General features: G+C 41.4%; 1 protein-coding gene across 21 annotated transcripts in view; it reads left to right on the forward strand.

The window, feature by feature from the left end:
• The first annotated feature begins 1,102 nt into the window (after positions 1–1,102).
• The window catches only part of LOC129817527 (receptor-type tyrosine-protein phosphatase kappa-like), a 183,833-nt gene continuing 160,028 nt past the window's right edge, over positions 1,103–24,907 (forward strand). For 7 of the 21 annotated variants that reach the window (XM_055872887.1, XM_055872889.1, XM_055872897.1 and 4 more), the window contains exons 1-2: positions 1,107–1,339; positions 3,438–3,461. In XM_055872887.1, coding sequence (XP_055728862.1) covers positions 1,267–1,339; positions 3,438–3,461 — 97 coding nt within the window. In that variant the 5' untranslated portion in view covers positions 1,107–1,266. Of the gene's footprint in view, positions 1,340–3,437; positions 3,462–24,907 lie in introns of all 21 variants that reach the window. The other 14 variants (XM_055872875.1, XM_055872877.1, XM_055872881.1 and 11 more) reach the window with 6 other exon arrangements.

A 24,907-nucleotide genomic window follows, 5' to 3' on the forward strand; every position in this document is an offset into this window, starting at 1 on the left:
TCTTTCTTTTCCCCATCTCGATTCGTCAATCCAAATAGTTTTCCTCTGTGTGTTTCAGAAAGAGCAAAGCAGGGTTATTTGGTAAGTGTTGCAAGGCAAGAGCAGAGCTGACTATGCTGTCCAAACATTTCTGACACCTGAGTTTGGCACCATCCAAAGGCTCTTCGGCCCACCCACCCTTCGCAGGGAGATGCAGAAGCAGTTTGATCTCAGCTGTTTACATGGCAGCCAGGCCTGCTTCTCAAACCCTCCCTGAAGAGTCAGTGAGTCTCATTGGAGCAGAGCTGAACTGAGCATCAAGTATGGTAAGCCTAGTCTGACAGACTCACAGACTCACTGTCCATGGTGTATAATTATAAGCCCAGATTAAATACAATCAGGTTACATTTCCTCTCTCCTTACATCTCTCTATCATGTCACTATCAGACTGACTTGACACCCATGAAGGCATGAAGGCAGCAAATTGTCAGCAGTCATCCTCAAGTCTCCTAAAAGTGACCAATACATAGAGATAAGTACTTCCTATGAATTAATGGGAGAGTTAAGTAAATTGCTGCTGTTGCGTGATTGGTATGCTACTGTAATCAGGGATTTTGAGGTTTGATATCTGCTTAATCTGCAACACATATTTACAATTCAAATCAAGTCCCTATAGTGTCTACAGAGGGATTCTACTGAGTTATTACAAGTATACTACCCGTCCAATAACAAAACAGCTCACTCTGCAACTTTAATTCCTCCCCTTTTCTTTTCATGAGACACATCTATGATTCCCCCCTCCAGTAAACAGGTGGAACATAGTGGCACTCGTGCACCACTCTCTATGAATTATATATTGGTGATAAGTGACACTGTCCTTGTGGATTGGTCACAAGTGATGTTCAGTTTTTACTGAATGCATTTCTTGGAGCTACTATTCCATAGGCAACATACTCATTAAATTCAGGTTAATCAACAATTTAATGCAACCGAAATTCAACTGGACACACTTTATGTTCCGTTGGAGAGAAAAAGACGCATGCAACCTAAGCGGTTATAGCGCTTTGCCGACATTAGGGGGAGCCTGCAGTCGATCTCAGAGCACCTAGTCTGAGCAGAACCGTTTGAATAGGGGACAATACTGACGTCATGGACTTTCTTTCCACTCACGGAGAAACAAAGTAGGCTGTCCGCGAGAGTGAAGCGGTGAGAATGGAGCGCTGGAATCCACAGGAATAATTCGCGTCTCGAACTGCTTTAAAACTTTAAAAAACTCTGTAAACAAACATGGATACGTGTAGACTTGGCTTCATACTACTCTACTTTTCAATTCTAAGCGTTGGGGCTCAATTCACGACAGGTAAGGATCTTTAAACCTTTATGTGAAAGAAATTATAGACGCGGAGCAGAGGAAAGTTGGTGGTAATGTTTGAGTTGGAGTAATTTAAATCAAGGTGTGCGTTGTTACATTTTGTTGATCCAGAAAAAAAGTTATATGCAAAATATACCTTTGCAAATTATGTTAATCTTTCTGAGAATGTTTCTCGAATCAATACTCCTAAATCGGGTCCGATTCCTGCCGTGGCTTTATTGCAGGTAGACTAATAGAGAGCAAATTTGCGTTGAAAATATACGGTTACGTCCCAGAATGTTGACTGGTCCTTGAACGAAAGTATTTGAGACCATCCTTTCGTGGTTGCATGCATCCGTATGTAGCATATTTGAGAAGTTCTCGGATCCATGATTTCTGTTTGATCACAACATTGAATTGGTCTGTATGGACACTTCGATCATGTTACCTGAAATATGGCATGGTATGGTTGTACAGTAATGAGCAACAATAAAAACGGAGATGGAACCATACAATACAGAATTACAAAGTTACTCTCAGGTTTACATTTATTTTTGTATTCCTCGCTTTTCACCTTCATTGACAAAACTGTTGTTCTTCAATAAGTTCTTCAAATAAACAACCAGATTTAATGGTTAAACCACTAATTCAAACGACTTATTTCTTGTAGTCTAATGTATACGCTTACTACTAGACTATTTGGAATGGTCAAACATATTATTTTTTTCTCTTGTGTAAATGAAATCCGATACTGTTGACGTCTCCTCTCATACCTTGTCCCAGGGGCCTTGGAAAAACAGCAGGAGGTGGAGTCCTGTTGTCTATAAACATTTAAATTGTTAATTCCAACCAAACCTGTGAAATCTGTCATTTTAAATATATGTAAATTCAATTTCCTCGAAGTCCCAATCACTTAGGATTTATTTTTAATAGTTGATCTCTCATCTGCATTGCAATCTGTCTCTCTTAGTTTTGAAAGAATTAGCACGTTTTTGAAATACCCATTCCATGCAGTCTTTTAAAAATTGTATCATCATGGTATGTCTAATAAATGACTGTGTTCATGAAAATAACTAAAACATTTTAAAATGTATTTCCCTGAGCCTCCTTTTGCCATAAAAAAATGAAGCTCAGTCTGATCTTGTTGGCCTGTTAATACATATTTTTATTTATTTACTTACATAGCCCTGATTGGCAGATAGGATCGTCTAGAGCCTACCCGCTTACACCTTCATAGTAGGAAGATACATATGCAAATAAAATATGACTAGTCATGATTAACTAGATCTGATTGTGAGGTCATGATCTGGGCCAAAAACTACATTCCACCTAAACAGGATGAAATTCCAGGATTTCCCCCCCAAACAGCTCTTACAGAAAAAGGGGGATTTTAATAATAATTTTCACAATTTCAGAGTGTTATTTCGACTTCATAGTGTGGAAGGGGCGGCAGGTAGCCTAGTGGTTAGAGTGTTGGGTAATTAACCGAAAGGTTGCTGGATCGAATCCCCGAGCTGACAAGGTAAAAATCTGTCGTTCACACCTGAACAAGGCAGTTAACCCACTGTTCCCTGGTAGGCCGTCATTGTAAATAAGAATTTGTTCTTAACTGACTTGCCTAGTTAAATAAAGGTTAAATAAAAAAGTATCATAAAGTGAAACTGTAAAATCTCATGCACTGCCCCTTTAAGAATCTGATTTGTTCAGATATTTAGCCCATAATCATTAGCCACTGCCTCTATACCCCTTTTTATTGCTGATTAACAGAGGCCTCTATAACTATTTCTCTACAAAGCGCATACACACATTCCTTACCTGCATCATCAGATTAATTCACCACGGGGGGGGGGGGGGGGGGGGGGGCGTACAGCTGTTTATATTCATCAGAAAGTCTTAACCATGGATTAATACATTAGAGTAATCAAAAAAACAGGATGACAAATGGGCAAATTACACATTTTGGAGATTGATTCGTAAATTATGAGATTATGAAATGAACTAGAAGATCACTTTACATTTCATAAAGCAATGCTGCTCTGCGATGAAAAGACACAAATCGGTGTGCTAATCCACTTATATATTTTCTGTTGCTTCCATCTGGCCGCAGCGCAAATGGGACAACCGGTGAAGGGTGAGTTACTGAGCTGTGCTGTTGTTCGACAGGAGCCCCTGTCCTGATTCAATGTGACCTGATGACTCCTGGCTGTTGTACAATGCCACCTTGAATGCGCAATATGGTCTCTGTGCAGCTGTCTCACTGTAGCTCTGTTAATGGCCCTTTCTCCAGAAAAGGCTAGTTCTGCTCTCACACGATTTGGAACAATAAACCACTGCATGTAAGAGGTTAACTCGATTCTTTCTTGTAAAATAGACACTTTTCAAACCTTTGCTGGCTACAGTTCACATGAAGTTGGCCAAATACCACACATTCATTTAGTTGTGATGTGTGTGTACAATAACATGAAATAACTCCAGTAGTTACAGAGTCTTTTTAAATTATATTTATCTGCAGTTACCATTTAGTATTTGCTTTGTAATATCTCTGTGGTTGCCTAAGTAACAGAGTAGCAAACTCATTTATTTGCTCACCTATCAGAAAATCAGGTGCGAATGACTCTTGGGAGAGATGGCCATTAACCAAAAGGTAGACGCTGCAGGAGAGGAACAGCTGTTACTGGGTGAGATGTATTCAAAATGGACCCCTAATTAGAAGAACACTATTCAGGCTTTCATATGGTCAGTCAGCACTAGCAAGAACAAGCCTAACCTCATTCTTATTGGTTGATCTGACAAACAATTAATTGTAATACTTTTATTTCCAGTACCTTTGTCTTTGATCTTTGTGACTTGGGCACAGGAAAGTGAGTATTTTCAGTTGCTCCAAGGCCTAATGGGGTATCCTTCACTACATCTCAGCTTCCAGTTTTTCATGCACACAACTTTTCCCAAGAACATGTTTACTGCATGCTTTGTCCAGTGTTTCCATCTTGGTCTGGTTTAAAAAAGGCAACATGGTTTTGTAAAATGACCATGCCCCCTCAGTAAAACATAGGTCATGGTAGACCATGGTCTAGTGAGTGAGGCAATACAGAGGAACATCTACCCCCTTCTATTCAATAACAATAAGACTCCTCTAAGAGTGGAAGTTGCTGACGACTCAGAGCAGCACAAGGAGTCTTATATCTTAGTTTTATTAGACTACAGGTTAGGCGACAGTGAGAGAAGTTGCTTATCTTAGCACCTGCGAGAGAAATGTATGTTTTTTTTATGTGTAGCCTCAACAAAATCTATTTGCAGCCAGGTATTGTTCCCTTCATTTTCTGAAGCTTTAGATTATGCATGGTGAATCAATACCTGACAAAATGTGTCAAGTGATTTTGCAACGGTATGGATTTTAAATGTAGTTTTCCTCAAAATCAGCAGCCTCCGTATCATTTCTCTTATTTATTTATTTATTCAGACTTGCACTTGTAAATGTTTTGTCAGCATGTTATCCATCTGCCAGTTTTTCCCGGGATTACGAATTAATAAGCAAGTTTGTTCTTGTTTTAAACCCGACAGATGTGTTAAACACAGGCCTACCTCCTTGAATAACGCATCCAATGACCCTTTTACCATACAGCATCAAATGTCTGTGGTTTTTCCAAGGCCCTGGGCTCTAAGTGTTTATTTGGCCCCAGGAGGTGCCCACTCAGACAGATGTATTCTGAACTGGACTAATAGGAGCATTTCATTCCTGTTCAGGCCCACTACAACACGGGCTCTAGGCCCTTTGTAACACGCAAGACAAGAAAGGCCTCGTGGAGTTGCACTTGAAGCTCTGCATGGGAGGACAGTGTGTCTCTGCTCTGAGCATGCATCATGCTCCTGTCTACTTGGTATTTGGGACATGGAGAGATGTTCTGCAATTGTTTGTGTTCCGGGCCCCAGTGAATGTCTCAGACCCCAGTTATCCCCAGTCTTTGTCATCACAGCATTTTGGAGATTAAATCCGTAATGGCATTTCTGGTGGTCTATTCTGATGCCTGCCCTTAAGCTTCTTTTGAAAGCTGACTGGACTTTTTCTAAGAGGAGAGTGGGAGAGAAAAGGAAACCTCTGATAGATTAGATTTTTGGTATTTTGGCTTTTTTTGTTCTGGTTGGAGTGTTTAAGGAGATCTAGTACTTCTACCGAGTCAATGTACAAGGTGGTTGAGGTGATATGTACATGTAGGTAGGGGTAAAATGTATTAGGCATTCAGGATTGATAATAAATAGAGTAGCAGCAGTGAAAGTGTGTGTGTGGCGTCAATATGCATGTGTGTGAGCGTATGTAGTCTGTGTGTGTTAGAGTATCAGTGTAGTGTTGGAGTATCAGTGTAGTATGTGTGAGTGTCTGGGTAGAGTTCATTGAGTGTGCATAGAGCTGGTCCAAGAAAGTCAGTGCAAATAAAAAGGGGGTCAATGCAAATAGTCAGGGTAGCCATTTGATGAACTGTTCAGCAGTCCTGGGGTTAGAAGCTGTTCAGGAGCCTTTTGGACCCAAACTTGGCGCTCCGGTACCGCTTGCCTTGCAGTAGCAGAGAGAACAGTCTATGACTTGTGTGGCCCTGTGATAATGAGTCGGTGAATATATCTAATAGTCAAGGACTGAGTTGATCAGATTTTTTCAAATGAAATTCAACGGGGAAGCCATCAGGGCCTGGGGCCTTGCTACTTTGCATTAACTTCTACTTCATCACAATCCCGGATCCGGGAGCACCCCCACCAGTAAAAAAGCTGACTAGCATAGCCTAGCATAGCGTCACAAGTAAATACTAGCATCTAAATATCATTAAATCACAAGTCCAAGACACCAGATGAAAGATACACATCTTGTGAATCCAGCCATCATTTCTGATTTTTAAAATGTTTTACGGGGAAGACACAATATGCAAATCTATTAGCTAACCACGATAGCAAAAGACACAACTTTTTTTGTCCACCATTTTTTTCCTGCATAGGTAGCTATCGCAATTTCGACCAAATAAAGATATAAATAGCCACTAACCAAGAAACAACTTCACTAGATGACAGTCTGATAACATATGTATTGTATAGCATATGTTTTGTTAGAAAAATTTGCATATTTCAGGTATAAATCATAGTTTACCATTGCAGCCACCATCACAACTCTCACCAAAGCAACTAGAATAACCACAGAGACCAACGTGAATTACCTAAATACTCATCATAAATCATTTATGAAAAATACACAGCGTACAGCAAATGAAAGACAAAGATCTTGTGAATCCGGCCAATATTTCAGATTTTTTAAGTGTTTTACAGCGAAAACACAATTTAGCATTATATTTGCTTACTACAATAGCCAACCACACAACAGCATTGATTCAAGCCAACAATAGCGATAACGAATAAACCAGCAAAAGATATTCATTTTTTCACTAACCTTCTCAAACTTCTTCAGATGACAGTCCTATAACATCATATTACACAATACATATAGAGTTTGTTTGAAAATGTGCATATTTAGCGGCACAAATCGTGGTTATACAATGAGAATAGTAGCCAAGCTGCCAACAATATCTCGGGAGAAATCTTGGGAGAGGCACCTAATCTAATCAGTAACTAAATTTAAACTTGACTAAAAAATACAGGTTGGACAGCAAATGAGATACATTAGTTCTTAATGCAATCGCTGTGTTAGATGTTTAAAATTAACGTTACTACGACATACAGCGTGAGTTAAAGCGAGACCGCACCGAAATTAATGGCGGAATATGAGTTTTACATTTTTCAACAGAACAACGAATTAACATCATAAATAGTTCTTACTTTTTGATGAGCTCCCATCAGAATCTTGGGCAAGTTGTCCTTTTTCCAAAAGAATCGTTGCTCGGTTGTAGATTGTCGTCTTCAACGTTGGAATTAGCAGTAAACATTAGCCATGTGGACCAGACGTACCCAATTCCCTAGAACGCAGCACAAATAAATACCCGAAAATCGCAATATACTGTTATAACTCGGTTTAAAATAACAACATTATGATGTCTTTAACACCTATATCGAATAAAATCAGAGCCGGATATATCTAAGGGCTATAACGGGAGCTTTGTAGAACGCCATCCTGAGGTCTGTTTTGCTTCATGGCGAAGAGAATAAAGGGAGGACCCCACGTTGCCAGCCCATTTATAAGGCCTCAGATCTGCCTAGCAACTCTATTTCAATTCTCACTATTCGCTGACATCCAGGGGAAGGCGTATGCAGTGCATCTCAACCAATAGAAGACATGCAAATTAATAAACCGACCTCAGAACAGCCTGCAGATTTCAGATTTCTCACTTCCTCATAGGAAAATTGCTCCAACTCGATTTCTGTTTTACTCACAGATATAATTCAAACGGTTTTAGAAACTAGAGAGTGTTTTCTATCCAATAGTAATAATAATATGCATATTGTACGAGCATGAATTGAGTACGAGGCAGTTTAATTTGGGAACGAAATTATTACAAAGTGCAAACAGCACCCCTATTGAGAAAAGGTTTTAACTTTAGACCCTTTGTTATCTCGTAAAGTTGCAGAGGGTTGTCCAGAACTTTACTCATGTCCATATCAATGGATGGGATATCCAAGTTATCTAAAAAGTTGTCCATAGCCGTATTATCTGATGGGGGTTCGGATTTGTAGATGTTCGAATAAAATGACATGAAAGTTGAATTAATATTAGAGGGATCACTTGTACAATTATGGGAGGAGTCATATACCCGAGAGAGAAGATGAGATGTGGACTGGCGTTTAAATTGGTGTGACAAAAGGCGACTGGCCTTGTCACCATATTCGTAGTACGTCCCCTTTGTTTGTTGTAACAGAAACTCTGCTTTATCAGTGGGAAGAAGATTAAATTGAGTTTGAAGTTTCAGCCTCTCTGCGTGTAGTTCAGGGGATGGTGAAGTTGAATATTGCCGGTCTTTTTCCAAGATTGAGTCTACCAATTCCTGATGTTTCAGTTTTCTTTGTTTGACATAATGAGCGTTGTAAGAAATTATCTTTCCCCATAACACAGCCTTGAAACTTTCCCAACGAATAGAAGGGGAGGTGTCATCATTTTTATTTGTTTGAATGAATACATCTATATTGGTCGAAATAAAGTCACAGGATTCTTTGTTAGACAATAGAGTTGTGTTAAATCTCCAATTTGACTGTTTTTTTGCATTCGGAGTAAGTGCTAAGTCCAGAATGTGGGGGGAATGGTCTGAAATCACTATCGCAGAATATTCTGTAGTTTCAATTGAGGGGAGAAGGGCTCTATCTAAAAAAGTAGTCTATGCGTGAGTAGGCTTGATGAACATGAGAAAAGTAGTCTATGCGTGAGTAGGCTTGATGAACATGAGAAAAGTAGTCTATGTGTGAGTAGGCTTGATGAACATGAGAAAAGTAGTCCATGCGTGAGTAGGCTTGATGAACATGAGAAAAGTAGTCTATGTGTGAGTAGGCTTCATGAACATGAGAAAAGTAGTCTATGCGTGAGTAGGCTTGATGAACATGAGAAAAGTAGTCTATGCGTGAGTACGCTTGATGAACATAAGAAAAGTAGTCTATGCGTGAGTAGTCTTGATGAACATGAGAAAAGTAGTCTATGCGTGAGTAGGCTTGATGAACATGAGAAAAGTAGTCTGTGTGAGTACGCTTGATGAACATGAGAAAAGTAGTCTATGCGTGAGTAGGCTTGATGAACATGAGAAAAGTAGTCTATGCGTGAGTAGGCTTGATGAACATGAGAAAAGTAGGTATTTTGTGACCGGTGGAGGAAGTGCCATGGATCAACACAACCCATTTGGGTCATGAATGTAGAAAGAACTTTTGCCATCCCGCAAGGAGTAAGTGTTCTGAGATTAGACCGGTCAAGTCTTGGTTCAATAACCCATATATAACCCATAACCCAATAACCCGGTCCCCGCCGAAGATGAGGTGTCAAGATTAGGGAGAGAGGCTAAAAGAGATGTCATAAATATAGTGTCATCCCAGTTAGGGGAGCAAACATTCGCAAGTACTACAGGGGTTTGGAAGAGGGTGCTACTAACTATTGTATAACGTCCTCCAGGATCTGAAATTATCTGTGAGGGTGAAAACTACTCGTTTGTGAATCACTATTGCTGTTCCCCTGGCTTTTCTGTTAAAATTAGAATAAAAAACCTGTCGAACCCATGCTTTACGCAACCTAGTATGGTTGTTAACACATAGGTGCGTTTCTTGAAGAAATGCGATATCAGTATTCAGGCTCTTCAGATGTGAAAATACTCTGGAGCGCTTAATTTGTCCCCCATAACCGCAAATGGTCCATGTCACCAGTCTGATTGGAAGCCCTAAAGTTTGATTGGAAGCCCATCTTGACTTGTTGTTGAACTAGACATTAATCTGTATAAGAGGAGAAATCAAATGAAAAAGAGATTGAGAAAGGAGCAGCATGAGCAAAACATCTGAATAAAAAAAGTAAAAGTACCCCTCCCCACCATCCCAAACATAAATTAAAATGATAGTACAACACCCTTCAAAAAATAAAAAGGGAAAAATACAAATCCTAAACTCGTCACTATGAACGAGATGAGCAGCAGGAATTCTCTCTTACTCAGCATTCGTTGATTACCCTACATTTTTATTTTATTTTTTATTGAATTTTTTTATTTCACCTTTATTTAACCAGGTAGGCTAGTTGAGAACAAGTTCTCATTTGCAACTGCGACCTGGCCAAGATAAAGCATAGCAGTGTGAACAGACAACAACACAGAGTTACACATGGAGTAAACAATAATAACATGTCAATAACATGGTAGAAAAAAGAGAATCTATATACAATGTGTGCAAAAGGCATGAGGAGGTAGGCAATAAATCGAATAATTACAATTTAGCAGATTAACCTCTAACGCCTCACAAACCCGGATCCGGGAGCATCCCCATCAAAAAAGCTGACTAGCATAGCCTAGCCTAAAGCCACAGGGATATCATATAATAAAATGTTCATGAAATCACAAGTCCAAGACACCAAATGAAAGATACACATCTTGTGAATCAAGCCATCATCTCAGATTTTTAAAATGTTTTACAGGGAAGACACAATATGTAAATCTATTAGCTAACCACGTTAGCAAAAGACACCACTTCTTTACTCCACCATTTTTTTACTCCATCAGTAGCTATCACAAATTCGACCACATAAAGATATAAATAGCCACTAACCAAGAAACAACTTCATCAGATGACAGTCTGATAACATATTTATTGTATAGCATATGTTTTGTTAGAAAAATGTGCATATTTCAGGTATAAATCAGAGTTTACCATTGCAGCCACCATCACAACTCTCACCAAAGCGACTAGAATAACTACAGAGACCATCGTGTATTAGCTAATTACTCATCATAAAACATTTCTTAAAAATACACAGCGTACAGCAGATTAAAGACACAGATCTTGTGAATCCAGCCAATGTTAGCTTACCACAATAGCAAACATCACAACAGCATTGATTCAAGGCAAAAAAATAGCGACAACGTATAAACCACCAAAATATATAAATTTTTTCACTAACCTTCTCAGAATTCTTCAGATGACAGTCCTATAACATCATATTACACAATGCATATAGAGTTTGTTCGTAAATGTGCATATTTAGCGGTACAATTCTTGGTTATACAATGTGATTAGTGGCCAAAACTTCAAGAAATCTGTCCGGCGCCATCTTGGAGAGGCACCTATTCTAATCGAAAACTATTCATCAACTTGACTAAAAAAATACAGGTTGGACAGCAATTGAAAGACAAATTAGTTCTTAATGCAATCGCTGGGTTACATTTTTAAAATTAACGTTACTTCAAGCATACAGCGTGCGCTAAAGCGAGACCGCACCGGTCTCATGGCGGAATTATTATTTGACATTTGTCAACATAAATACGAATTAACAACATAAAGATTGCTTACTATTTGCCGAGCTTCCATCAGAATCTTGGGCAAGGTGTCCTTTCTCCAGAACAATCGTCTTTTCGTTGAAAGATGTCCTCTTCTCAATGCTAAATAGCAGCTAACGACAGCCACCCACTGGAGAGGTGCCCAACTAGTGAAAGCGCGTCCCAAAGAAATCCAGGAAAATCGCAATAAACTAATATAAACTGCTATAAGTCGGTTTAAATTAACTACCTTATGATGTCTTTAACACCTATAACGAATAAAAACATGACCGGAGATATAGAACTACTAAAACGAAAGCGTTTGCAGGACGCCATTGTGATTTCTTCTTGCCCCAGATGCCCAGTTGAAAAGAATAGGTACTTCCGTTCCATGATGATTTATAGTGGCCCAGATTGCGCAATACACTCCATTCAAATTCTCCCCGCTTACTGACATCTAGAGGAAGGCGTATGCAGTGCATGTAGCCAGATGGCTTACATGGGGACTTATAAACCGACCTCAGAACAGGGACCTCGATTTCTGAAATCTCACTCCTGACAGGAAATGTGCTGCAGAATGAGTTCTGTTTCACTCAGAGAAATAATTCAAACGGTTTTAGAAACTAGAGAGTGTTTTCTATCCAATAGTAATAATAATATGCATATTGTACGAGCAAGAATTGAGTATGAGGCAGTTTAATTTGGGAACAATTTATTACAAAGTCGAAATGGCGCCCCCTAGTGTCAAGAAGTTAACACTGGAGTGATAAATCATCAGATGATCATGTGCAAGTAGAGATACTGGTGTGCAAAAGAGCAGAAAAGTAAATAAATAAAAGCAGTATGGGGGTGAGGTAGGTAAATTGGGTGGGCTATATACCGATGGACTATGTACAGCTGCAGCGATCGGTTAGCTGCTCGGATAGCAGATGTTTAACCTGTCTACCACTGGCGTTCCACTAGCGGAACTCCTCCCACATTCCACTGAAAAGGCAGAGCGTGAAATTCAAAAGATGTTTTTTAGAAATATTTAACTTTCACACATTAACAAGTCCAATACAGCAAATGAAAGATACACATCTTGTGAATCCAGTCAACATGTCCGATTTTTAAAATATTTTACAGCGAAAACACCACATATATTTATGTTAGCTCACCACCAAATACAAAAAAGGACAGACATTTTTCACAGCACAGGTAGCATGCACAAAGCCAACCTAACTAACCAAGAACAAACCAAACTAACCAAGAAACAACTTCATCAGATGACAGTCTTATAACATGTTATACAATAAATCTATGTTTTGTTCGAAAAATGTGCCTATTTGAGGTATAAACCAGTTTTACATTGCAGCTACAATCACAGCTACCGTCAGAAATAGAACCGAAGCAGCCAGAGTAATTACAGACACCAACGTCAAATACCTAAATACTCATCATAAAACATTTCTGAAAAATTGATGGTGTACAGCAAATTAAAGACAAACATCTTGTGAATCCAGCCAATATTTCTAATTTTTTAAGTGTTTTACAGCGAAAACACAATATAGCATTATATTAGCTTACTACAATAGCCTACCACACTACCGCATTCATTCATCAAGGCACGTTAGCGATAGCAATAGGCACGTTAGCGATAGCGAATAAACCAGCAAGATATATAATTTTTGACTAACCTTGATAAGCTTCATCAGATGACAGTCCTATAACATCAGGTTATACATACACTTATGTTTTGTTCGAAAATGTGCATATTTAGAGCTGAAATCAGTGGTTATACATTGTGCTAACGTAGCATCTTTTTCCCACAACGTCCGGATATTTTTCTGACACTTTTTCTGACACACATATTCTGACCAAATAACTATTCATAAACAAAACTAAAAAATACATGTTGTATAGGAAATGATAGATACACTAGTTCTTAATGCAATCGCCGTGTTAGAATTCTAAAAATAACTTAATTACGACATCCAGCTTAGGTATAGCGAGAGAGTACCCAAAAGCTGGGCGCAAACGACTAGCACAACATGTTCAACAGATATATGAAATAGCATCATAAAATGGGTCCTACTTTTGCTGATCTTTCATCAGAATGTTGTACAAGGGGTCCTTTGTCGGGAACAATCGTTGTTTGGATTTAGAACGGCCTTTTTCCCTCTCGATTTAGCAAGCACACTTGCCAAGTGGCGCGAATCTCCATGTCAACAAACGGAAGAGAACGGAACACGGCAAAACTCGCGAAAAAATTTCAATAATCTGATTCAACTATATTGAAAAAACATACTTTACGATGATATTGTCACATGTATCAAATAAAATCAAAGCCGGAGATATTATTCGTCCATAACGACAGCTTATCAGAAGGCAAATCCAGGTCCCTTGACGCGCTCTCCAGAAAACAGGAAACTGGTGACACGTCATACAAAGAGCATTTATTCGAGCCCAGATCAAGTTACACACTCCATTTCTTCCCTCACTCCTTGTCGACATCTAGTGGAAGACGTATGAAGTGCATCTAAACGAATAAATATCAAGGACTTTAATAGGCAGCCCCTACAAGAGAGCATCGATTTCAGATTTTCCACTTCTTGTCAGGAAGTTTGCTGCAAAAGGAGTTCTGTTTTACTCACAGATATAATTCAAACGGTTTTAGAAACTAGAGAGTTTTCTATCCAATAGTAATAATAATATGCATATTGTACGAGCAAGAATTGAGTACGAGGCCATGTAAATTGGGCACGATTTTCCCCCAAAGTGAAAACAGCGCCCTCTGTCCTCAACAGGTTAAAGTTGTTGAGGGAGATAAAAGTCTCCAACTTCAGAGATTTGTGCAATTCATTCCAGTCGCAGGCTGCAGAGAACTGGAAGGAAAGGTGTCCAAATGAGGTTTTGGCTTTAGGGATGATCAGTGAGATACACCTGCTGGAGCGTGTGCTACAGGTGGGTGTAGCCATCGTGACCAGTGAACTGAGATAAGGGGGCACTTTACCTAGCATAGCCTTGTAGATGACCTGGAGCCAGTGGGTCTGACGACGAACATGTAGCGAGGGCCAGCCGACTAGGGCATACAGGTCGCAGTGGTGGGTCGTATAAGGTGCTTTAGTAACAAAACGGATGGCACTGTGATAAACTGCATCCAGTTTGCTGAGTAGAGTATTGGAAGCTATTTTGTAGATGACATCGCCAAAGTCGAGGATCGGTAGGATAGTCAGTTTTACTAGGGTAAGTTTGGCGGCGTGAGTGAAGGAGGCTTTGTTGCGAAATAGAAAGCCGACTCTAGATTTGATTTTGGATTGGAGATGTTTGATATGAGTCTGGAAGGAGAGTTTGCAGTCTAGCCAAACACCTAGGTACTTATCGATGTCCACATATTCTAGGTAGGAACCGTCCAGGGTGGTGATGCTAGTCGGGCGTGCGGGTGCAGGCAGCGAACGGTTGAAAAGCATGCATTTGGTTAGACTAGCGTTTAAGAGCAGTTGGAGGCCACGGAAGGAGTGTTGTATGGCATTGAAGCTCGTTTGGAGGTTAGATAGCACAGTGTCCAAGGAAGGGCCAGAAGTATACAGAATGGTGTCGTCTGCTTAGAGGTGGATCAGGGAATCGCCCGCAGCAAGAGCAACATCATTGATATATACAGAGAAAAGAGTCGGCCCGAGAATTGAACCCTGAGGTACCCCCATAGAGACTGCCAGAGGACCGGACAGCATGCCCTCCGATTTGACACACTGAACTCTGTCTGCAAAGTAGTTGGTGAACCAGGCGAGGCAGTCATTAGAAAAACCGAGGCTACTGAGTCTGCCGATAAGAATATGGTGATTGACAGAGTCGAAAGCCTTGGCCAGGTCGATGAAGACGGCTGCACAGTACTGTGTTTTATCGATGGCGGTTATGATATCGTTTAGTACCTTGAGCGTGGCTGAGGTGCACCCGTGACCGGCTCGGAAACCGGATTGCACAGCGGAGAAGGTACGGTGGGTTTCGAGATGGTCAGTGATCTGTTTGTTGACTTGGCTTTCGAAGACCGTAGATAGGCAGGGCAGGATGGATATAGGTCTGTAACAGTTTGGGTCCAGGGTGTCTCCCCCTTTGAAGAGGGGGATGACCGCGGCACCTTTCCAATCCTTGGGGATCTCAGATGATACGAAGGAGAGATTGAACAGGCTGGTAATAGGGGGTGCGACAATGGCGGCGGACAGTTTCAGAAATAGGGGGTCCAGATTGTCAAGCCCAGCTGATTTGTATGGGTCCAGGTTTTGCAGCTCTTTCAGAACATCTGCTATCTAGATTTGGGTAAAGGAGAAGCTGGGGAGGCTTGGGCGAGTAGCAGCGGGGGGGGTTAGGGGTGGGGCTGTTGGCCAAGGTTGGAGTCGCCAGGAGGAAGGCATGGGCAGCTGTTGAGAAATGCTTGTTGAAGTTTTCGATTATCACGGATTTATCGGTGGTGACCGTGTTGCCTAGCCTCAGTGCAGTGGGCAGCTGGGAGGAGGTGCTCTTGTTCACCATGGACTTTACAGTATCCCAGAACTTTTTGGAGTTAGAGCTACAGGATGCAAATTTCTGCTTGAAAAAGCTGGCCTTTGCTTTCCTGACTGACTGCGTGTATTGGTTCCTGACTTCCCTGAACAGTTGCATATCGCGGGGGCTCTTCGATGCTATTGCAGTTCGCCACAGGATGTTTTTGTGCTGGTCGAGGGCAGTCAGGTCTGGAGTGAACCAAAGGCTATATCTGTTCTTAGTTCTCCATTTTTTGAACGGAGCATGCTTGTCTAATATGGTGAGGAAGTAACTTTTAAAGAATGACCAGGCATCGTCAACTGACGGGATGAGGTCAATATCCTTCCAGGGTACCCGGGCCAGGTCGATTAAAAAGGCCTGCTTGCAGAAGTGTTTTAGGGAGCGTTTGACAGTGATGAGGGGTGGTCGTTTGACCGCGGATCCATAGCGGATACAGGCAATGAGGCAGTGATCGCTGAGATCTTGATTGAAGACAGCAGAGGTGTATTTGGAGGGCAAGTTGGTCAGGATAATGTCTATTAGGGTGCCCATGTTTACGGATTTAGAGTTTTACCTGGTGGGTTCCTTGATGATTTGTGTGAGATTGAGGGCATCTAGCTTAGATTGTAGGACTGCCGGGGTGTTAAGCATATCCCAGTTTAGGTGACCTAACAGAAAAAACTCTGAAGCTAGATGGGGAGTGATCAATTCACAGATGTTGTCCAGGGCACAGCTGGGAGCTGAGGGGGGTCGGTAGCAGGCGGCAACAGTGAGAGACTTATTTCTGGAGAGATGAATTTTTAAAATTAGAAGTTCGAACTATTTGGGCATAGACCTGGAAAGTATGACAGAACTTTGCAGGCTATCTCTGCAGTAGATTGCAACTCCTCCCCCTTTGGTAGTTCTATCTTGACGGAAAGTGTTATAGTTGGGTATGGAAATCTCAGAATTTTTGGTGGCCTTCCTAAGCCAGGATTCAGACACGGCAAGGACATCAGGGTTGGCAGAGTGTGCTAAAGCGGTGAGTAAGACAAACTTAGGGAGGAGGCTTCTGATGTTGACATGCATGAGGCCAAGGCTTTTTCGATCACAGAAGTCAACAAATGAGGGTGCCTGGGGACATGCAGGGCCTGGGTTTACCTCCACATTACCCGAGGAACAGAGGAGTAGTAGGATGAGGGTGCGGCTAAAGGCTATCAAAACTGGTCGCCTAGAGCGTTGGGAACAAGGAATAAAAGGAACAGATTTATGGGCGTGGTAGAATAGATTCTGGGCATAATGTGCAGACAGGGGTATGGTGGGGCACGGGTACAGCGGAGGCAAGCCCAGGCACCGAGTGATGATAAGAGAGGTTGTATCTCTGGACATGCTGGTCTCAATGGGTGAGGTCACCGCATGTGTGGGAGGTGGGACAAAGGAGGTATCAGAGGTACGGAGAGTGGAACTACGGGGTCCATTGCAAACCAAAACAATGATAACTAGCCTGAACAACAGTATACAAGGCATATTGATATTTGAGAGAGACATACAGTAAGGCATAAAGTGATTGCAGGTCTTGATTGGGAGAGCTAGCTAAAACAACAGGTGAGATAACAGCAGCTAGTCAGCTAACACAGCAACAGCAGGTAAAAATGGTGACGACTAGGCAGAGAGGGTCGGATTAACTACACACAGAGCCTGAGTTAAAACACAGAGCCGACAGATAAAACACAAATAAACAGAATGGAGTACCGTGAATTAATGGACAGTCCGGCAGGCATCAGCTATGTAGCCAAGTGATCATAGTGTCCAAGGGGCAGCCATAGATGGAGCAGGGATGCCGCCACTACGCTAGCACGCAGCGTTTAAAGTTAGTAGCCCGGGGGGTGGTCTGCTCAGACGGAGGGGGTCTGCTCAGACGGAGGCCGGTTGAGGGCACAACGGATGGGGTATTCGTCTGCAGACCAGACGTGGTCGTGTCAACAGAGAATCCAAGCCGGATGGCGAAAGAGGTATTGTAGAATTGTATTTGCTAACTGGTGCTAGCTTCGTGGCAGTGGCCCTAGCTGCAAGCTAGCTGTGAGGATCAGAAGTAGTGGCTCAGGGATTACGGCAGGAATCCGGCGTTGTTGTGGAGAGACAGTCCGATGTTGGTAAATTGGTGAGTAATATCCAGGCTAATAACAGGGCTGGTGTCTGTGCAGAAGGTAAAAGCTGCTAGCAGCGGCTAAAAATGACTAAATAGCTTGTAGCTGATTAGCTGGTTAGCTACTGGGGGTTATTGAATGTGTTCCAAAGTTAAAAAATAATAGTGATTCCGTATCACATTGGGTGAGGTAGGTTACCGGAAGGTATAATCGAATTAAAAATCGAAAAGAGATAGATTAAAAAATATATATATATACAAGAAATACGAAAAATACAAACGTACACGAGAGGACGAAACAAAAACACGTCTACACTGCTACACCATCTTGGAATCAATTGTGCAGTGAGGTCAAACCGGCCTAGGAAAGAAGTGACATACGCCCTTGGATAGTCGCTCAGGATAAGAGCGTCTGCTAAATGACTTAAATGTAATTTTAAAAAATTAAATATGTCAATAGGCAAGTGTACATTTTGGGTTTCGGTCACACTTTAAACAACGAGTATAAACTTCAGCTTCAGTTATTGAAAAATGTTAACAGCGATCGGTGGTATTTCAATGGCCATAAAATGAATGTAGTCCGCTAGGTGTTGCCACAGGGCTGAGTAATGAGAAACGTTTTAAATTAACCAGTAGGCTATGAAAAGTGTCTGTCCCTGTATTGTTAAATTGTTAAACGTTGTTAGGAGGAAACAATTCAATAAAAGTATACAAACGGACAACTAGCAATTTGGATATGTACAATTAAGCAAACGAACCATGGGTCTAAACTCTTCAGCTAGTGCAACAATTAAACAAGAGTACAATTTGGAAGAGAGGAGTGATAGTATTAAGACTCCAATGTCGTAGTGGAGTCCAAGATAAAGTGAATGTAACTCAGGACCTGTCAGTGACCAACATCACCAATCATGGCCAACATAAACCACGGTAGTTCAGAGTATCCATAAAAATAAAGAGTAAAAAATGCAATTAAAAAATTGTATATATCAAGCAGATCCCAAATGAATAATGTATATACACAAATATTGGTGGACAGGATCGGTGTCTAACTAGCTAGTAACATTGGTATCCAAAATGACCTAAAGGATGCCAAACTGCAATGTAGGCTGTAGATTGCCATTAGTGGAGCAGCAAGTTCAAAGCCTTAGTAAAATTAAAGAAATCAAAATGCTGTGCTTTTAACAGCGATTGTCTTTGATGAAGAAACTAAACAAGATCCACTATAAGTTTAAAGAGCAGTGAGATAGTATAGTATGTCATTGTCAATAACAGAAACGAGTTATGTGCTGCTTCAAACATACCTACTGTAGCTAGCACGCTTTAGCATAGGATTGTTTAACGAGAAATGGATCGATAGATGGCCATAGATGTATGTAGCCTAGTGTCCACACGGTCACCAGAACTAACGTTACTCACATAATACAGGCAGGTGAGAAATAATCCCAATTCAGGCATTCAATGTATGCGCTGTCTGTAGAAAGACTCAGCTTTTTCAGGATTTTCAAAAAAATGGACCTCGCCATTAAAGGTGACATGGAGTCGGGCAGGATAAAGCGGAAACCCTTCTTGTACAAAGTGGACTTGATGTTGTTGAATGCAGCCTGTTTCTTCGCCAAGCTAGAATTGAAATCCTGGTAGAACTTGATCTTGTGGCCTTGGAAAGTGATGTCGCCATGTTCCCTTGCCCACCGAAGAACGAGCTCCTTTTCTTTGTATCAATGATGGGACGCGGTTGGCATTATGATGGGACGCGGTTGGCCACCCGGGCAAGGTTTTGGTGCAAGGCTGCGGTGGGCTCTATCGAGTTCAGGGAGATTGGGAAAAGCCTCATTGCCCAAAACTTCCTTGAACTGCTCCGCCATGAACTGGGTTGGATATCCTGTCTCAGAATCCTCTGGCAGTCCAATCACGTGGATATTCTGGCGTTTTGAACATGAAATCAAATCTTCCACTTGTAGCTGCAGAGACTTGTTTGCGGCGGCCACATCGTCAAGCCTGGTTTCCAGCATAGTGAGTTGGTCATTGTGGCCTGACAGCCCGGCCTCAACTTCGGCCAGTGTGGTAGCGTAAGATACCACAGAACGCTGGATGGTTTCCATGGTTGCCTGAATTGGAGCCAGTGCAGCCAGCCATACGGCCTAACTTTCACATGATTTCGCCAGCTCTCTGACAAGGATCTCCAGTGTTATTTGGTTAACCATATCGCCTTCAGTGAAGATAGGGTGGTAGCCATTTTAGCTGAAGTTGATTTGGTGGAATGTGACGTTGTTTCCGTTGATTTTCCAAAGCGTGTGACTTGTTTTCTCATGCTAACTTAGGTACACGCTTACTGGGTAATAAAAATGACTTTTGAGGTCATGAGAAGTATGAATTTAGGCGAAATTGAGGATTATTTACAAAAGTTGTTGAAGAGACCTTGTGCGACTTCTTTCTACATTGCTCAACCGGACGCCTCTGGTATATAGGTTCTGGATGCCAGGGAGCTCAGCCCCAGTGATGTACTGGGCTGTACGCACTACCCTCTGTAGCACCTTTATGGTCAGTTGCCATACCAAGCGGTGATGCAGCCAGTCAATGTGCTCTCAGTGGTGCAACTGTAGAACCTTTTGAGGATCTGTGTGCGGAAACCACTGGCACACCCTGTTTAAATCACTTAAAATTATTCTCATTGACTCCACATACAATTTGGACGAAGTGTATTCCATGCATGGTCTTAAACTCTACTGTGTTATAGTGTTTTATACTGGCCTGTGTTTCTCAGACAGCATGCCGTGCAAGAGGTGCATCTGACAGGTTTCACAGACATGCTGGTGAGAAAGAACAACGTTATTCCACAGTCAGTGTCTGATGATTCAAAACAGACATTCAGCCTGTCCTACCTCACACTTTTACTTCGAGTCACGACTGCAGTATACAGGCAACCAACATATATATATGCCCATTGTCTAAAATTTGGCATTTAGTGGGGCGAACAACAAAATGCTTCACAGTTGACTAGTTAATTCAAATGCTTATAGCTAAAGTGTAGGAGACTATTTGTGGCAGTGTGGAAAAGACGGTCCAATAATTGACTGTGATCAGATTACTTTACTTTATAGCCATTTGGAGATATTGAATTACTGAATATGACCTACATACAAGCTCAGTACCTCCGATTGCAAATGCTCATTCCTATTGAATGCCATGCCGTCTGCTCCTTGTGAATGACTTTTCTTTCTGTAGACATGTCTGTAGTTAATGGTTGAGTGTGTGTAGTCGACATGCTTCTACAGCACGGAGCTGCTGTGTGTGATTGACACACAGTGATCTACCCCACCACCACTTCCGTCCTCCTATCTGTCTCTCAGGTGGAGTCAAATTTCAATAAATCAATCAATCAGTAGTCTGAATATCATCTGCCTTTTAACGGCTCTATATCTGTGTCTGAAACCTCCTGAGGAATGAAGTCTCAGCCTCATATTAAAGTGGAATTCTCCCACAGCCAAATCAGCTCAGGGCTGAAAACAGATAATGAAAGAACACTGTTGCCTTTTCTGTCTGAGAGGCTTCATGTTTCACCCCTCAGTACATGTCTGTCTGGCACTATAATTGTCTGGATTGTTTTACAAAAGTAAAGTTAACAGTACAAACCAATTGTAATTTATTATGTAGCATTTGATATTTGACAGGTCTTCATCTTTATTTACTCAATGTATCATTATTTCCAAGAAAATAAATAGCGTTGTTAATATACTTAATCTGTTTACTGTCATTTGTAAAACCAGACGACAAAGCTTTAAGCTACACATGATCCTCATGATCACTTTTGTTGTGTTATTTGTTGAATTTAATAGGGAGGCTTTTCAGAAAAGAGGATTTGGTTGTTAAGGCAGCGCAAATTAATGTTAATGATATAGATTTGAATCATAACCCCTGTGGCCCCTCCCACCCCCCCCAGTCTTTTTTCTGTGTTGATGTTAAGCAGACCCCCCCCCCCCCCCCCCCCAGGACACCCCCAGCACTTTCCTTGCCCACACACTTATTTATGGAGCATTGCCTAGATTAGCCCACTCACCCACTCATAGCTGTATACAGAAAGTCCTTTATTAATGGACTTTTTCAAGTTTTGCCTCAAGGCAAATGTTATGATAGATCTTGGTAAATGATGTGCACAGTTAGTCAGAAGCAGTAAACTGGACAAGGAAGAATGTGCTCTTGATGTAGATTAAGTTAAGATAGTCTGTCTTGGTGAGTTATGTCCAGAAGAGATATGCTTACTGTATGAATAACAGAGCCCATGGGATGTTTGTGTCCTAGGCCTCAGTTTATTTTTCCCCCTCTTGTGTGGTATATTTGACGACGTTCGAGAAAAGTAGTTCCCCCACACTTCTCTCCATGCAATTCCTAACAGGCCCCCAACTGATTCCAGTATTTGTGTTCCCAAGGTCCACTCAGGACTTCCCCCCTACATGTGGTTTAGGTTAACCAGCTCTGTGAGTTTGAACTGAAAATAACAGGATCATTTGGGTAAAGCCAGCCATTTTGAAGGACCGAACACTGTATATTTCTGGGATAGACTAACCTTTATTCTGGAGACATGACAACTTGATTGTAGATACAATAAGGTGGAAAATAATAGAGGTTCCTAGCCCATACATGTACATTATCCTCATCTGACATAACATGGGACTGATTTTGAAGCTGTCAGACGCACCTTGGCTTAAAGCCTCATTAGTATTTTGAATGGAGGTGCGGGTGCTGGAAGTTCATCCCATGTTTCTCAGTGACATCATTTACATCCAGCTGAGAACTTTGATAGGGTCAAGGTAACCCAGCAGGTTAAGATTATCTCATGGCAGTCCATCTCTAATGAAGAAATGTGAACATCTACAGCAGCCTAGAGATGAGGGTTAAATAGCTGTGATTCTGCTGCTTGGGAGAAGCCCAATCGGATTACCCAATCAGAATTATGTCGCTTGGAAAACAATGGCTCTACCACGCTTAATGCAATGTTTCAAAGGTAGCTCATACTGTGTGTGTCGATGATGATGGAATAAAAAATTACTATTTTCACAGCTCTATTTGAAATATAATCCTGAAAGCAGTGTATTTTTTTCTAGCTCTGTTTATATGTTAATTCTTGAAAGCCTTTTCCAATGGGGTGTTTCTTCTCAATGGATAACATTGGACTGTTGTTTCTCCTACCCCTCCTAAAGGCTGAAAACAAGCAACAGAGGAGCTGAGAAGCAGAGAAGGGAATATTTCATGTATATTGTTTCAATTCAGCATACCTCTTTGTGGACTGCCAATTCAGCAATCCTTTTGACCTTGCTCCTTTGTTCTGTATGTGGAAATAGGAACATTTTTACTTTTAAGGCATTCCAAGTCATCTTTAAAAAAACAACAGTTTTTAGGTATTTCTCATGAGGCTGTCTTTATCCTTGTTTTTTGTCTGTGAGAGTTTGTCTTCTCTGTCAGGGTCTTTTATTAAGAGGTTAAAACATTAGTGCAGAAAAAAATCTGAGGTAGAGAAATGGAAAGCATCAAACTGTTTTAAGAAGGTGATAAATTAGAGCAAAGTTCAGAGAAGTAACGCTCCAGGGTCCTGGCATTTCTGTGCCTGGGCTTCCACTCTCCATTAACATTGGCCCACATTTAACCTCGGAGTGTCATTAGGAAAATCACTCACTGTTCACTGACTTGCCCTCCTCAGAGTACTTTTGCACTAGATTAATCAGGAAATTGGCTTCTTCCTTTTCTCATTCTCTGTCTGGGCAACGTCAAGCTTGAAGGTAAGGTTTGTTGCTCAAACCGTATTGTTTGCGCCAGTTTGAGTTGTCAAACACATAAAACAAATGCCAAGAAAAGTCCAAAGTGAGCCAATGCTTTTCTAACGTCATTGCTGGTTCGAAATGTTTACTTGTCACAGAGCTTAAAACTGAAAACCACTAATGCTTGACATACAGTGCATTCTGGAAGTATTTCGACCCCTTAACTTTTTCCAGATGTTGTTATGTTACAGCCTTATTCTTAAATAGATTAAATTAATGTTCTTCCTCATCAATATGCACACAAAACCCCATAATGACAAAGTAAAAAAATATTTGTAGAAATGTTTGCAAATTTCTAAAAGAAAAATTACTGAAATGTCACATTTACATAAATATTCAGACCCTTTACTCAGTACTTTTGCTGAAGCACCTTCAACAGCGATTACAGCCTTGAGTCTTCTTCGAACTTGAGCTCAGGTGCATCCTGTTTCCATTGATCATCCTTGAGATGTTTCTACAACTTGATTGGAGTCCACCTGTCGTAAATTCAATTGATTGGACATGATTTAGAAAGGCACAAACCTGTCAAAATAAGGTCCCACTGTTGACAGTGCATGTCCGAGCAAAAACCAACCCATGAGGTTGCAGGAATTGTCCTAGAGCTCCGAGACGGATTATGTCGTGGCACCGTTCTTGGGAAGGGTACCAAACATTTCTGAAGCATTGAAGTTCCCCAAGAACACATTGGCCTCCATCATTCTTAAATGGAAGAAGTTTGGAACCACCAAGACTCGCCCTAGAGCTGGCCGCCTGGCCAAACTGAGGAATTGGGGGAGATGGGCCTTGGTCAGGGAGGTGACCAAGAACCCGATGGTCACTCTGATAGAGCTCCAGAGTTCCTCTGTGGAGATGGGAGAACCTTCCAGAAGGACAACCATCTCTGCAGCACTCCACCAATCAGGCCTTTATGGTAGAATGACCAGACGAGTCCACTCCTCAGGACAGGCACAGGACAGCCCGCTTTGAGTTTTCCAAAAGGCACCTAAAGGACTCTCAGACCATGAGAAACAATATTCTCTAGTTTGATGAAATCAGATTTAACTCCTTGGCCTGAATGCCAAGTGTCATGTCTGGAGGAAACTTGGCACCATCCCGACAGTGAAGCATCATTGCTGAAAACCTGCTCCAGAGTGCTCAGGACCTCAGACTGGAGGGAAGGTTCACCTTCCAACAGGACAACGACCCTAAGCACACAGCCAAGACAACGCAGGACCGTCTTCAGGAC

This window comes from Salvelinus fontinalis, chromosome 20, assembly GCF_029448725.1.
Source record: "Salvelinus fontinalis isolate EN_2023a chromosome 20, ASM2944872v1, whole genome shotgun sequence".
Taxonomy (NCBI): Eukaryota; Metazoa; Chordata; class Actinopteri; order Salmoniformes; family Salmonidae; genus Salvelinus; species Salvelinus fontinalis.